At 37.6% G+C, this 16,379-nt stretch overlaps 1 protein-coding gene across 1 annotated transcript in view; it reads left to right on the forward strand.

Moving 5' to 3' along the window:
• The first annotated feature begins 1,009 nt into the window (after positions 1-1,009).
• The window catches only part of LOC134660238 (signal transducer and activator of transcription 5B), a 51,061-nt gene continuing 35,691 nt past the window's right edge, over positions 1,010-16,379 (forward strand). The window contains exons 1-6 of the mRNA XM_063515983.1: positions 1,010-1,073; positions 2,557-2,627; positions 3,066-3,123; positions 11,379-11,455; positions 12,055-12,204; positions 15,321-15,438. Of these exons, the coding sequence (XP_063372053.1) occupies positions 3,073-3,123; positions 11,379-11,455; positions 12,055-12,204; positions 15,321-15,438 (396 nt within the window). The 5' untranslated portion in view covers positions 1,010-1,073; positions 2,557-2,627; positions 3,066-3,072. The remainder of the gene's footprint in view (positions 1,074-2,556; positions 2,628-3,065; positions 3,124-11,378; positions 11,456-12,054; positions 12,205-15,320; positions 15,439-16,379) is intronic.

Raw genomic sequence — 16,379 nt, forward strand, 5'->3', positions numbered from 1 at the left:
CCGCAAACATGTGTGCGGAACAGTTTCGCAAAACTCCACATAAGCTATTTACATGCATTAGGTAACACACTGGGCCACATACGGAGCCCTGTGGTACTCCACAATGTACCAGTGTCTCATCACTTAGGTCGTCACCAATCTTAACGCGGTATGAACGTGATGTGAGATAGTCGCGAAACCATTTGTTTAGCGGCTGTCCCACACCACATTCGGCCATTCCATTTAAAAGGGTGTTTGTTTCTAAAGTGTCGAATGCTTTTTTAAAATCATAGAAAATTGCTACAACAAATTTTTTATCGTCTAAGTACGTATTTATTTCATCAGTGAATTTGGACAAAAGAGTGGCAGTACTTCTATTTTTCTGAAACCCATGTTGATCATCATTTAATATACTGTTTTTTTGAAGGAAGGAGCTTGTTTGACTAATTATACATTTTTCAACTATTTTATCTATACTGGAGAGAATGGATATTGGTCGATAGTTTGAGTATACTTTACGGTCACCCTTTTTATGGATTGGACGAATTATAGATTCTTTTAACTTATTAGGGTATTTATGTTGAGCAACTGATAAATTAATTAATTTGGCTATGACTGGACTTACTTTATCTACGACTAGCTTCAGATCAGACATGCGTACAAGATCGCTCCCCGAATATATAATCCTCGCGAATATATAACATGTTATATATTCGCGATTCATGTCAACATCCCTATTGCACGCACCCCGTGTCGAATTTGACATTAGATATTTAAGTACTTTATATTTTTTCTGCGATAATTATTTTTTATATCCTGGTTACCCTAACATAATCGCATTCAAGCAACATTCAAGTATTTATCTGCTAATTACGCTACGGAACATGAAACTGTTTAACTTTTGTAAAATATTACCAACCTTATAAATAACATCAAAAGGCACACTTTTGCAGATTTTGTTGAAGCATATGTTGTTTGACATATTATGTTTGTTGAGTAACGAATAATGAAGATTGTAATGAAGCGATGTATTTTTTTTAATTGTAGTTTACGTGACTCGAAGAATGATTCGTGCGGCCTCGTGTTCTTTGCCGGTAAATATTAATTTATTCACCACGCCATAAGAATAAGTTTATTAGAGCGTAAAAAAGTACAATTAAGTGCAACCCTTAGCTATCCCGGTAGTTTATTCCTCGAGAAATTCGACAGGATAGAGAGAAAAGCGCATATAAAATCAAAAGGTCGTGTTATTGTCTTGATCTAAAATTAATTTTTTGTAAATGTGTGTGTAGCGAGGAGCAATTTGTGTTGTAGTGTGTGTAAACGTCAAAATTCTTGGAATCAGCAGTAGCGGACGTATAAAGCCGCTCGATACAGGTAAATTCTAGGGATATTGCGTCCCTGGATTTCGTGATATTAGTTCCCGGGAGCAACAGGTGCACGAAGAAAAGCTATAATAGTTCGTAGAAACCCTTTGTGATAACATATCTCAGGTGATCAAGTGTTGCGTAGTTACTTCTGGTGTTTTTTTTTGCCGTGGTTTGTTACTTTAATAAGCTCTTTGTTCTAAAGGTGTTGTTTAACATAATTTACCATCGTGGGAGAAAGGTAGCATAGCATACCCCACCCTAATGATAACGGCGATACAGAGTTGTTCAAATTAAAAAAATATATAACTTTTTTTTAATTTGTCAAGGCTATGATAACGAAAATGTGTTGCATAATTTTATTAAATATTTACGCTTGTCTGCTGCGTGTATTTACATGTATTTAAACGCCGTTTTCCTTGTTGCCTTGTTGTAAATTATCTAATGGAGCATAATCACCAATGATTATTTGCATTGCACACACACTTTCCTTATTTGATGAATAGGCGAAAATTTTAAACATATCTTTGACGTCGACTATTAATACATTGAGTCTTATTACTTATGAGCATTTTTACAATTAAGTGCAATCATATATTTTCGCGGCCTTCAAAGAGTAACATTTTATTGCAGGTGACTGTACTGTAAAAGTTGTAACAATCCATGCAAATCCGAGTAGTTGTTGACAACTTGAGGAAAACCTTATAAAGATCTTGTTATAACTCTTCTTAGGGCCACTTGCACCAGTCCAGTAACCCGGGGTTAACCGGTTATACCTGGAGTTACCATGGTTACCAGTACTATTTAACATTGAGTTAGTAGGATGGTGCAAGGTGCAAGTAACCTTAGGAATTCACTACTTTTGTTTTTCTTCAAATCAAGGGTGAACAGGCACCTTCTGGGCAGGCTCGCTCCATCGTAGGCCACGTCTTCGCCTCGGCTAGTCTGTGGCCATGAGTAAGCCCATTAATTATAAAAAAAAAAAAAATATAATAAAAAAAAAATCTGATGATAAATGTGTTCCAATAACTAATATAGTTATTATACTTGGTCAACCGGAACTTGACAGTAGAAATAGGCGGCAAATTTGAAAAATGTAGGCGCGAAGGGATATCGTCCCATAGAAAATTTGAATTTCGCGCCTTTTTGTACTGACAGGATTTGGGTGACCAGCTATAGTAGGATAATTCATTTTATGTTTTTGTTACAGTTTTACATGTATTAACTTAAGACTGAAGTTTGGGGAACAACTTTTGCAGTATTAATCAAGAGATAGACTTGGTAAGCATTTATGTATTTTCTTTAACTCACTTAACCATAGCATGTTGGGTCAAGCAATATATTATGCTTAACTAATTTAAGTTACTAGTCTGAACATGTTAACTTACCTTATCCATAAAGTCCATAATACTTAAATTGTCATATTTCTATGAAAATTGAATGAGATCAAATAAATCATAAATTCATAATCTTAACTAAGCTAATTTCCAAAAACTTGTTGGGTCTAACTATATCTAGTTCAGTATTAAACATTTCTCTAAAGGGGCCCACTGATTAACAGTCCGCCGGACGATATTGGCCTGTCAGTTAGAACAAAAAGTTGACAGCTCCGAACAACTGATAGGACAATATCGTCCGGCGGACTGGTAATCAGTGGGTCCCTTAAAATTAATCTTATTATCAAGGCTATAGTGTTCATTATTGTGTGTTATGTGTCAGGTCCAAGATGTCGCTGTGGGCGAGGGCTCAGCAGCTACCCCAGGAGAGCTTGCAGAAGGTTAGTACCAACATCCATAGTCTTCGTCCTCGCATTGTCCCGGCATTTTGCCACGGCTCATGGGACCCTGGGGTCCGCTTGACAGCTAATCCCAAGATTTTACCACATATAACAGATCAGTACCATAACAGAGCGACTGCCTGCTAGAACTCATCAATTTTCAACCTGTACTCTTTTTCAACTCCTTCTGCTTATAATATTTGTTGTAAATTGTTTTAGCTGTTAATTTTTCGTCAGTAGCGACATTTGTGACATCTGGTGTCAAGTAGCGGTACTGATAATTCCACTATTTGACGCTAGATGTCGACTACGAAATAACTCTCGTTTTGGTAAGAAAAAAGATGTATGGAGTTACCACCCCTTCTTTACTTATATTTGTCTATGGATGGTACTAAAACAGGTCTGGTCAGACACTACAGTTTATCTATTTAGGAGCAGTATACATACTTATTTGATAAAGTCCTTGAATATATTTTTGTTTAACTTTTTATCAATGCTTCCGTTATCTGTGGGTACAGTAGTGCCATGCATATACATACATAGATAAATATATGATATCAGTAAGCTATCACTATAGTGATAAGTTGATAACCTTTGTTCTCTTAGCTTAGGTACTGTAGAAAGTAGAGTCGTGCAAAAGTGTATGAAAATAAAAACATATCTTTGACGACTGTACCTTTCAATCCGTGAATGGAACACAATAAGTGAATGAATTACATGTTACAATCATACAAGGTTTTTCCTCAATCGATGTATGCAAATTATATCCAAATGTCATCAGGGGTATCTCAGGTACTTCGCCCAGTCGTGTATAAAATACAACTACGGTCTTGATAATTTGCGTGGTCAAATTTTGACACTATTATTACGAAACTTGCATGCTAATACAAAATAGGGTCAAAAGTAGTGATGTACCGACTATTGATTTGTCCGACTAGCCGACTAATCGGCGCTCGGATGGCCGATTAGTCGGCCGACTAGTCGGCTAGTCGGCCAGGTCATTAGTTTGGCCTAAGTTCGGTTCAAATGCACTAAAAAACAATCGTTTTACCCTTTCGTCGCGCTATTTATCATATAGTAACGCTAAACAATTAAATAAAAAAATCCTAAGGTTATATTTCATACGGCGATCGCAGAATCGGACATAAAAAAGCGACCACAAGTTCAATAATTTCGAACAAAAGTTTTCGTAAGCGCCCTAAATAAAAATTTGGGTAAAATAGGTAAAAAGCTTATGAAAATATGTGCTGTTTATTTCTTTTTGCCCTGTTTTTCTGTCACTTATAAAGTGCCGACTAATCGGCCATTTTTGCCGACTAGTCGCCGACTAATCGCCGACTACAAATGAGGCCGAATAGTCGGCTTTCCCGACTAGTCGGTACATCCCTAGTCAAAAGTTATGTTGTTCGTAACGACGTAGGTATCACGTACGTATCGAATTGCTACCCCTTAGAAAAATACCTTAAAACTAGCATTACATACATATCATAAATATAATATATTTTAAAACTAAAAACACACGTTATGCCTGCGATGCATTACGTAACCTGACCGTGTCAGGGAGCCGGCCGCGGAACCGCCGGAACTTGACACCCTTCGGCCAAAACTCCTTGGTACCATAAAGTAAGTATAGTATAGAGTAATCGGCCCATACAAGCCTCGCTTAGTTCCACAAAAATCCAAGAGATGTCACTCAGAGCACCATTGGGCCTAAATATATATTTGTGTTATTTCAAATCTTGCCAATTTTTAAATTAACATGTATAGTTCTAATTTATTTAGCATATTACAACAAAAACCTTTTAAAACATCCATTTACACATAGTAAATCGACGCAGAAAAAAATAAATAAATAATGGCATGAACTATTCTAAGCGCCATCTATCGCATTACTAGACAGTTAGTTTCTTGCCGTTGTAACACACTAAATAGCTCGATTGTTTGAGAAAGACTATCAATAGATGTCACTGTAGTAAATCCTCATACTTTATGATCATATCACAGACAACATATCAACATTATTAAGTAATAAATAATATAATTTTTCTCAAAAATGGACGGCAAAGTCGACGTTGCCGGTTAAAAAATAGGTCGCGAAGTGTGTAGTTTATGGTCATTCTAAAAATTAAAAAGTTAAAAACATTGCTGTCTCGATTTCGGGACTGCAATGTTGCATACAAATTCCATTATTAAACGAGTTCCAAACTTTTTAAAACTTTAAATGGCCATATCAAATGAAGGCATAGGTCCATTAAACAGCCGAACAGATGATCAGCACTTATTATTAATATAATGTTGGTACCGCGACTATTTAGGTGTCTCAAATACGTTGGCGTATTTTCAGCAGAAAAATACACTTCTATTTTTTTTAAAGGCGGCAAGCAAATCTTTTTAATGGTTTTACTTTTCTCTGTGAAAATTAGAACGTTGCTTCTGTAAAATATCTCTTGCACCATTTTTGAGAAAAGCACTATATATGACTCGGCTGGAAGGCTACTTGCTGGCTTCGGATTCAATTAAACGGACTCCCAAGGTCGTCCGTTTAAAACGAATCCTCAGCTTGCAAGTAGCTACTTCCGAACCTCGACAATAATGTACTATTGTTCTTAGAAACGTGATAATAATTAAAATATATTAAACCTACATGGTATCATCAGCCACACTGTTAAGTGTTAACTGTACCGATGTACAGTTAGGAGTGTTGCTGTTTGTATATTAATTTACTTAACCTTACGCATTACAAAATTGTCCTCATATAGCTATACATATATTTTAGGACAGTCTTACACTAATCGACCTACTTGGTAACAAAACATTGTAAATTCTTGAGTAGTTTGAATAGCAGGGCAGGTGACAAAAACTTGCTCAAAAGCATAGAAGGTAGCATCCTATAGAAGTGGTGTACGCGTGCCTCCGTGAGGGACAAAACATGTAAATTCGACCAATCATAGCGTCGCATTGCGCCGCTATGATTGGTCGAATTTATTTGTTATGGTGGGCAACAAATGAATTCGACCAATCACGGTGGTCAATTTACGGTGGGAAATAAAACAAGATGTGAGACTGTGACAAGGACAAACAATAATAGCGCTTTCGCTGCTACTCCTACTGAAAGATACATAAGACTATCCCGTTCTGTCAGTTATCCCCTGCTTCTATTCATGCTCAAAAGAGAAGAGACATCCGACATTTAAAAAAATATCCCTATATGTATGAGAGCAATAATACAATGTGTAAATGTAAATACATACATATCTTATATTTTATGATCATATCAAAGCTGGAAGTCCTAGGTTCGGATCCCCCTAAAAGTGTATTAATATGGTGTCCCATGGTGGTGGCCCATTTGTCCCCGCCGCCATACAAGAGGTGTGGACAGATGGGAATAGATATAGACCATTAATATATACACACACAATTAAAAAACAAATAAATGTCCTATGAGGATTTGAACCCAGGACCTCCTACTTCATAGCACATAGCAGAGCAGGGTCACTGTCACTACTGACTAGCTAGGAGGCCGTAGAAATAATATACAATTTATATATATTTAAATTAAGTACAGTCAGCGTCGTATAGTAGGTCGCATCCAAAGTATTCAAATAGTTCAGTATGCCATACAAATAATATGGTGTACCGAACTATTTGAATACTTTGGATGCTACCTACTATATGACGCTGACTGTACTTATATAACAATTAACAAATCAGACTGGCAGCCACAGTTTAATGGCTAATCTAGGATTAAAACTTTTTAGTGGCTTGCCATTATGTTCAAAACATTTAGCTTCATACCACATCAAATATTTAAGTTTACCGCCATTGCCCGCCAGCATTGAACAAATTGGTTGTTAGTGGGTAGACAAAATAAAGTCACTATCATGTTAAACATTGAATTTATTAATTGTATTTTATTATTTTTAAGAGAATCTTCATAGCATGTGTCTGTCCGTTGAAACAGGAATCAATCTCAACCATCTTCCACTCAAAATATTTTACTTGTGGTACAGTCGCCATCAGATATATCGGAGCGGCCAAGGCGCTCACAAATATCTGAACACGCCTCTATTGTCAGGGCGTTAGAGTGCGTGTTCAGATATTGTGAACACCTTGGCCGTTCCGATATATCTGATGGCGACTGTACAGAGATGCATTGACTATTTCATCTTCACTCTCTTGTTGCATACATTGTAACTTCTAGTGGCTAGAGGCTGGGTCCTGAAATCAGAAACATATTTTTTATATATAAAATGTAATAATATCACAATAAAGTTTAATACACATTGCCTTCACATTGGAGTCTGTTTGCAAACACTAACCATTGTATAGATTTAGACCAAGAAAAGTATGCAGCGATATTGATCGCCTGCGCAGTACATGTGTTATTTTAAATGTCAAACATCTTTGAAATTATGACGTACCTTTCTTCTTTCTTGCTCTAACTCTAAATACTTTGGAATCTTTTGCTTGCTCGGGTATCAATATTAGCATGGGGGGTTAAAATAAAACTTGACAATAGTTATTAGTGGGCAAGGGGGCAAAGCAGTTGTTTAACCGCTCATGCTAATGTTGATTCCAGGGCAAGCAGAAGATTTGAACTATGAGCGTAGCGAGTGGTTCGAGAAGTGGAATCTTGAGCGTTGTGAGAATTCAAGGCACGAGGGTTAAACAAACATTGCCACCTAATGAAACACAGAATTTATCACCATGCCAATGCAGGGAAAATACCAACTATAAAATACCAAAAAAATCAAATCCACATGAACATTATAAAGAATTTATAATTCAAAATCATCATTTAAAAGTAAATTCTACCAGCTAACATAAGGAAACTCAAAATTTAGATCTGATTACTTTGCCCCACATGTGGGATAAATCATAAATGCAATTTTCTCATTAGTATTTGAACAATCAAGGGGGCCTTTACCAGTTGGTGTGGTGATAAATTATTTAATTAACCTTTGTATTCAAAACAAACTTACCTGAAGTGTTAATTTTTTATCAATTTTATCATTTATTGGCAAACAGTAGACACTGTCAGATTAATATGTAGGTTTTACCATTAGTAGTGTTCCGTTACTACATCGGCAATTCACGTCATCATCACAGGTCTTTTCGTCTATTGCAGACGATTTATGCATTGCTGTTTAGACAACGGGTTTGGTGATTGTGGAGGCCGATGCGTGAGCGGCACGACCTCCCACATTTTGGGCACATGTCACGCTTAGCACAGTCTTTAAAGCGCCACATCGGTCTTCCAACTTTCCTTTTAGCATACCTACGCAACTGCACCAAGCAAGACACGTCTAGGTATTCTATTCACGTACTTGTACTATAGTTCAAATGAAGCTATAATATGAAATTAATAAGTTTGTATAAACAGAAACAAAGCAAAGGCAACCAACAAACGCGGTGCCGCTTTGTGGCGACTTGACTATTTGACAGTTTATTTTTAGTGTTGCCGTTGAAAGTTCTTTCTTGTCCCTAAATAGAGCTTTTATGATTTATTATTATACAATATTATTAGTTCAAATAAAATATGATATTCCAAAAGACTACAAATAATATTATATAGTACTTAAATTCCAAAATAATGATAATTATGCCTCAGTGTCCATTTCTGAGGGCCTACCGCGAACCACGTTCGACGTGTTGCCTCTCTGTCGCACTTGTAAATTCGTACGTAAGTGTGACAGGGAGGCAACACGTCGAACGTGGTTCGCGGTAGGCCCTCAGCTTTTTTAAGGAACAGGCGTATAACATTACCCTGAAGTAGGGGACTAATTTTAAAATAGCAATAATCATTACTTGATGCCGTTTTTGACGTTTCTGTGCACGCTGTTGTCTGTCTATACTTATAGGTCACATAATTAGTGATACAAACACCTGCCTGGTCAATATACGCAAAATTAGATATATTTATTCTAATTATAACAGAAAAAGTTTATTAAAACAAACATTAAATGCTTTTGTATAATAATTTCAGGTTTGATAGGTACGGGTTTTGCCATGGGAGAAGTTGAAAAGGAACGTTATGAAAACATATCTTTGTATGTATAGGTACTAAGATGGTACAAATCATGTACAAATCTGTTGCTTAAAAATAAAAGCACGACGCGACGTTGCCAAACTGCTATGAGTTACTGCGAAGCGAGTCCAGTTTAACTCGACAACGTCGCATCGTATTGTTACAATAGGGTATTTTCGTACTAGTCAAATCAGTTACTTTTTTTTATAGTTATTGCAATGCAACTTGTATCGTAAATTTTTAGAAGGCACGATAAGAGTGAATTGAGCATGAATTGAGGTATTTTATCTCATTAGGATCGAAAGAGCTCGTGAATTTGAGTACAAATAACACAAAAGTGGCAAAAAAGATCACAATATAAAAAATGGCAAAAAATAGTAGTTTTCGATATAAGTGCGAGAAGTATGTCATTTTGCACGAGTACCGAGCTTTCGATTTTTCCGGAAATATACTGAGGGGCTACCGCCAAAACCGAAATTCGCAAATTGCGGGGATCTTTCTCTTTTACTCCAATGCAGGCGTAATTAGAGTGACAGAGAAAAATGCCCGCAATTTGCAAAATTCGATTTTCGCGGTTATAGCCCTGTCACTTACAACGGATGCCTTTGCTTTGATATCTGGTGGCGTTAAATTAACTCCAAAATCGTCTGAATCACTCATTTTTATTTAATAACTTATGCTTTCTTGGCAATTACTTACAAACATAAATCACTTTAAATGTTGAATAAAAAAGGCGGGAAGGGAATAAAAAAAGTTTTACTTTTAATTGCCATTTTTTTCAATGTGGATTCTGTTGTCACTGTTGTCAGCATTATGCCAATTGAAGAGAAATTGTATTATTAAAATTAATAAAATTAATTTTCAGAACATATAATTATACATGGTCAACCAGATCTTGACAGTAGAAAAAGGCGGCAAATTTGAAAAATGTAGGCGCGAAAGGATATCGTCCCATAGAAAATTTGAATTTCGCGCCTTTATTTTACTGACAAGATTTGGTTGACCAGCTATATGTAAAAAAACATGAATCTTTTGTTATTTCATTATATTGATATATATCTAATTAATTACATTTATATTAAGTGTATAAAGTGTATTGTACGAACGTCAGCTTCATTCTGTCGCGCGCTGTTCAAGTAATACTATTGGGTCTCGAATAATACTCCTTTATGCCCAATCGCGCGTTGTTCAGGTGGGTCATTTATAAGCGGGTCTCGCATAATACTCATTTATTTAAAATGTATCAATCAGATTACTTTTTAGCACTAGTGTAAAAAAATCAAACTTTACGCACGATTTGCAGCTACAAAAACTAAACTTTTTGAGCAATTGGATTAAAAAAATATAAAGAAACGCTCAAGTACCAGTGGCATGGTGGCATATAGACGGACTTACGCCAGTAGTAATGTCTAATCCTTTTGCCATGCACCAATGGTAGCATGCGCAAAATTATTATGACAGGTATTTATTTTCAGCCGGTTTAAATAGTTTCGGCAAGACTTATGTAGCATTCTTATAATATATAAATATTATCATCACCACAGTATCGTTTTCCGAAATTACTTTATGGTTATACCGTTTGGCTACGCTATTTCTCTGTACCCTGCCTCTCCCTTCCCTCCCTGTACTCCTTAAGTGCCCGAACTCTCTTTACTCATACTGAAAGATACATAAGACTATCCTGTTCGGTCATTTCCTTCCACCCCTCATGCTTGATCCAGTTTTAAACTAGATTCATGATTTATTCAATACGCTATAAAGCGACATCTGTTGATTACTTCTAATCGTTGGCAACGACATATGTCTACTAACTTTCAATGAAGACGTATAGATGTCGTTAGGAATTCTATGATTTGGATGTGACACAGCGCCATCTTGTATCCATGATAGGCAACAGTGCTTTTTCAGTGACGCCATCTGGTAATGGTGCGCTTTTAGGCGGTCACATTTGAATGTATGGGATAGCAGCGTCTGTATATATGTAGTCTGTGTTGGTACCCAGTTGGTACCTAATAAAAGCTACTATGATAAGGTCCCTAAAGTCCTAAAGTCAACCCAATATCAACCTTCGTGTATTCCGACAAGGTTCACGGTGACGCGCAGCTCACGATAGGCGTGGCGTTCAAAAGGTTAAACCCTAAAGTACAGTCCCCTTGGAAAAACCCGCCATATTTCGGAACGTTTTGGACTCACAAATGATGTGATATATATTTTTTAATATTTCCAGGTACGGGCTATCTATGGCGATCATTTTCCTATTGAGGTCCGCCACTGCTTGGCGCCGTGGATCGAGAGCAAGATATGGTATGTAATGTATTGAAAAGAAAAACATAATTAGACCTAGCTGGATACCTTATTTACTGCCAAAGTCATACGTTCACGGAGCACTTACAAAAAATGGTGTTGCTGGTTTTCAGGGCACTCAAAGTTAGAAACTATAACTTAAAATCTAAAACAGAAACAGACCAGAATAGGAACAGAACAAGATACAACATGTGTAAGAAAGAAAGAGAGAGAGAGACAAATATTTCTTTTTAATTCACAAATATTTCTTTTTGTTCACAAATATTTGTTTTTGTTCACAAATATTTGTTTTTGTTCACAAATATTTCTTTTTGAATATGTCCACTTAGTTAGAAAACTTGTTGGGTTACGAGTAAGTACTTTTTAAGGTAGGGTAGGTAGGTAGGTAGGGCTTATAAGAGGTAGCGGATTTGCAGTTTCTGATTTACGGTGGTAAATTGTTCCAACACTTCGTTGCAGCATATCGGAAGCATATGGAACTGGTATATGGATATACTTATTTTACGCAGACGAAGTCTCGGGCAAAAGCTATACATATAGGTATAAAATGCCTGAGTCCCAAAAAAGTTTTGTTATTAAGACCCCTAATTCGTAACCAGGACGGCGGAACCCGAAGAGCAGCAGCGTTTCTTCGTCGAGGAACTGGTGCAGGAGATCAAGACGACAGCAGAGCTGATGCTCTCCCCGGACATGTTCGTCACCAAGATGAAGCTGTTCGAGGCTGCCAAGGCCTTCCACGCGCAGTACAGGTGTGTACATATTATTGGAGGAGCTGGTGCAGGAGATCAAGACAACAGCCGAGCTGATGCTGTACAGACATGTTCGTCACCAAGATGAAGCTGTTCGAGGCTGCCAAGGCCTTCCACGCGCAGTACAGGTGTGTACCATCGCCCACACTGTTAACTGTACATCGGTGGACCTTATGCCTTTTGTAATAAGGCCCACCGATGTACAGTTAGAGTGTTGCTGTTTGTACATATTCGTGGAGGAACTGGTGCAGGAGATTTAGACGACAGCCGAGCTGATGCTGTACAGACATGTTCCTCACCAAGATGAAGCTGTTCGAGGCTGCCAAGGCCTTCCACGCGCAGTACAGGTGTGTACCATCGCCCACACTGTTAGTGTAAGGCCTGAGTGGACGCTCTTGTTGTGCGTGCGGCGGGGCGGGGCGTGTGGCGTGCATGTTAAACAAATGCGCACGTATAGGAGCGGCCTTAGTGCACGCTGCTCACATCACCTGTGAGCCCGACGCCACGCTGCACGCCCCGCCTAACGCTCCGCTTCGAGCGTCCACTCAGGCCTTACACTTAACTGTACATCAGTGGACCTTATGACTTTTGTAATAAGGTCCACCGATGTACAGTTAGGAGTGTTGCTGTTTGTACATCACAAAGCGAGCCGCCTCGCGAGGAAATACCATCGCTTCGTTATGTCCGTCCATCCATCTGTCTGTCCGTATGTCACAGCCATTTTACTCGGACACTATTAGATATATTTGAATGAAATTTAGACAGTAGTGTATTTATTTTGTCACTAAGTACTTACCCCCTTTTTCATAAAACTTTACGGGCCTGATTTAGTTAAATTATGTTTTATCCCTTTCTTACAAATACATAAGTCAAAATGACAGATAAGGACAAACGATTATAAACGCCAATAAAACCTATTAATGTTTTTTTTTATCTTCTTATTAGAACGACGTAAGCGCCGCGTAGATATACGTTTTTGCTTGTATTTCTTTATGCGTGGTCCGACACGCACCGGGCCTGTTTTTACAAATAAAGCATTGGTCTTACCCTTGTGAGTTTCCCAGCCTCTAAAAAATCCAATTTACGTGCTTATAATTTATCACTGTTTACATATTTAACACGTTTTACTCATGTTATCACCAATATCCCAACGATGTTTACATTATTTCCACTGATAACTATATCATCCACAATATTAAGAACATTTTCTCAAACATGCAATGAAATGTCGTCGCTCCGGGCGTTACATCAGGCTTCAAAATATCACGTTTAGGGCGGAGCAACTCCAGAGAACTGTAAAGGAATTTCATATGAAATTGAAGGCCTAGGCCGGGAAGTAATTGTTTTTTAAATTCTAATGTAAACATGGGGTCTGTGTCCATGAACAGGCTAAACAGCCGAATTATATATATTTTTTTAATATTTTTAGTGAATGAATGATTATCGGACCAAAATATGCACGCCTGTTATACACGAGCGTACTGATATTAAGACTACGAATCTGTATGATTCAATGTGTTGATGAATAAATTTAAAATTTCGTCTATACGTCAAGTCACCAGAGATCATAGACAATATTTAAAATCCTCTGCATTTATTTTATTTATAGAAATTGAGATTCTTATTATCAGTTTGTGTATAATGGCCCTAATAAGGTCTATTCGAACACAACACACGAGAAATACGGACGACTTCCGTAAAAAAAAAAACAATTATGGCGGCATTGGAAGGAAAATTAAAAAACTTTTGTTGTGAAGTTGGATTTTTATTATAAAGATTATAAATTTGTTTTTTTTTCGAGTGGTGTATTTTTTTATTTCATTAAATGTTTGAGAAAAGCACTATACATGCCTAGCCGTGAAAAGGTCTTGCCGGCTTCATATCACTATCCGGCCTCCCTACTCACCCGGCAAGCCCTACTTTCCCGGCGTCTGCAGTAATGTACTATTATGTGACGCATCAAGGTTTTACCGGCAATTGGTCATATAAAGATGGACGTTCAGATGACCTGTTACAGTCTTTCAATTGTCTGTGAAGAGTATAGTTTGTTAGTGATTTGAAAGTAGTGTGACTTAAAAATATAATACCAAACAAGACATCCGCGCCAGGCCACAAAAATTTCTTCATATAAAGGTGTAGTACCGTACCACGATCCCGACTATCGGGTAGTCCGGCCTGGGAACGAAATTATAAAATAGCCGATAGTCGGGTTTTCGGCACGGAATGTGATGTACGAATTTTTTTTTAATTCCAAATAGGAAAAAAATAATGGTACCATTCGATTCCTTACATTATATTTAAAAAAATATTGCAAAGCAACAATATACTTAAACGCAATATTTCACCGACAAAATCGCAAATTCCTTGTTTCCCATACATCGAAACGGCTTCTAACGTTAAATGGTGACGTCACGATGTATTGCCATTTTGTTAGAAGCGTTTCGCCAGTAAAGTGCGGGTGCCAGAATTTGACCATCATTTGTGAGTTTTGTATTGCTTTAAGACAATGGGTCCCAGACAGACATTTGATCCTCACAACAAACCTGATCGACTGAAACCATTCATAAAAAACCGGCCAAGTGCGAGTCGGACTCGCGCACGGAGGGTTCCGCACCATCAACAAAAAATAGAGCAAAACAAGCAAAAAAACGGTCACCCATCCAAGTACTGACCCTGCCCGACGTTGCTTAACTTCGCTCAAAAATCACGTTTGTTGTATAGGAGCCCCACTTAAATCTTTATTTTATTCTGTTTTTAGTATTTGTTGTTATAGCGGCAACAGAAATACATCATCTGTGAAAATTTCAATTGTCACGGTTCGTGAGATACAGCCTGGTGACAGACGGACGCACGGACGGACGGACGGACAGCGGAGTCTTAGTAATAGGGTCCCGTTTTTACCCTTTGGGTACGGAACCCTAAAAAATGGCTAATACCCTATTGACAGCAAGCTTCGCTAATTTACTAGTCATCCTGGTGCCAATTTTCTACTAATACTAAAGTGACACATCGCTTGAAAAATTGGGACGATTTAAGTGTAATTTTATAATTTAAATTCTTTTTTTTCATGTGAATAAAAGGATTAAAATTGACATGTATGTTTGTTGTGTGTTCAGCCACGCTCCGCACGAGCTATACGCGTACATCCGGCGTTGCCTGGCCTTGGAGATGGAGGTTATACAGAGCGCCACCCAGTATGTGGCCCAGCCCCACACTGAGAGGAAATACAGCGAGGTGCGTATAACCCATAGACTAGGAATCCTCTAGACTGAGTTTAGAGCAATTATTTCATGAAACCGATGCTGCCAAAAATACTGGGGTGCGGGGGGACGAGGTGAGCGAATCCCGTGCCGTGATTGGTCCGTTCAAAGACACGGACCAATCACGGTACGGGATTGACTCGAAGATGGAGTAAAACTACCGTATAAGTGGCAGAGGGGGTAGCGTTACTATGCTATAACCTTTCATATGAATAGCATATATTTTTTGATTCATTCAGAATTACTGCATAATGTGTACATCCACATCTAATTTAGCTGGCAAATTTGAGGCACAAATACTTTTTAGACTTTAATAGTACAAGTGCGAAAAATAGGAAATTCGCAACGAGTGGCGATAAATTAAAACATGACCGAGGGAAGTGTTTTAAGTCGACACGATTTGTGAATTACCTATTCGCACTATCGTACAACGTTTTACAGTACATAATATATGTCCCTTTAATTTTCGACATAGTTGCGTAATGAGCTTATTATTGCACTAGTGCAGTAAAGTAGCACCATATGTACTGTAAATAATGTTATAATTGACATTTAAATGGGTGATAAGATCTATCTATAGTATATATACTTAGATAATATGCCCACTCGAATAAATACAAGAGGACATTTATAAACTTTTGGACAAAACGTGAATTTATTACACGAAAACAAGTTTACAAATAGTTATTTTCTATACAAGTGCGAAGAAGAGGAAATTCGAAACGAGTGGCGATAAATTAAATCGACACGAGTTGCGAATTACCTATTCGCACGTGTATCGAACAACGTTTTACAGTACATATGGCACTTTAAAGTTTCGACATACGCACGAAAAGTGCTATTTTACGCACTAGTGCGGAAAAGTAGCCCCATATGTACTGCAAAAAAAGTTTAGTAGTACTAGCAGTAGTAACT

The sequence above is a fragment of the Cydia amplana genome, chromosome 26 (genome assembly GCF_948474715.1).
Source record: "Cydia amplana chromosome 26, ilCydAmpl1.1, whole genome shotgun sequence".
Lineage (NCBI taxonomy): Eukaryota > Metazoa > Arthropoda > Insecta > Lepidoptera > Tortricidae > Cydia > Cydia amplana.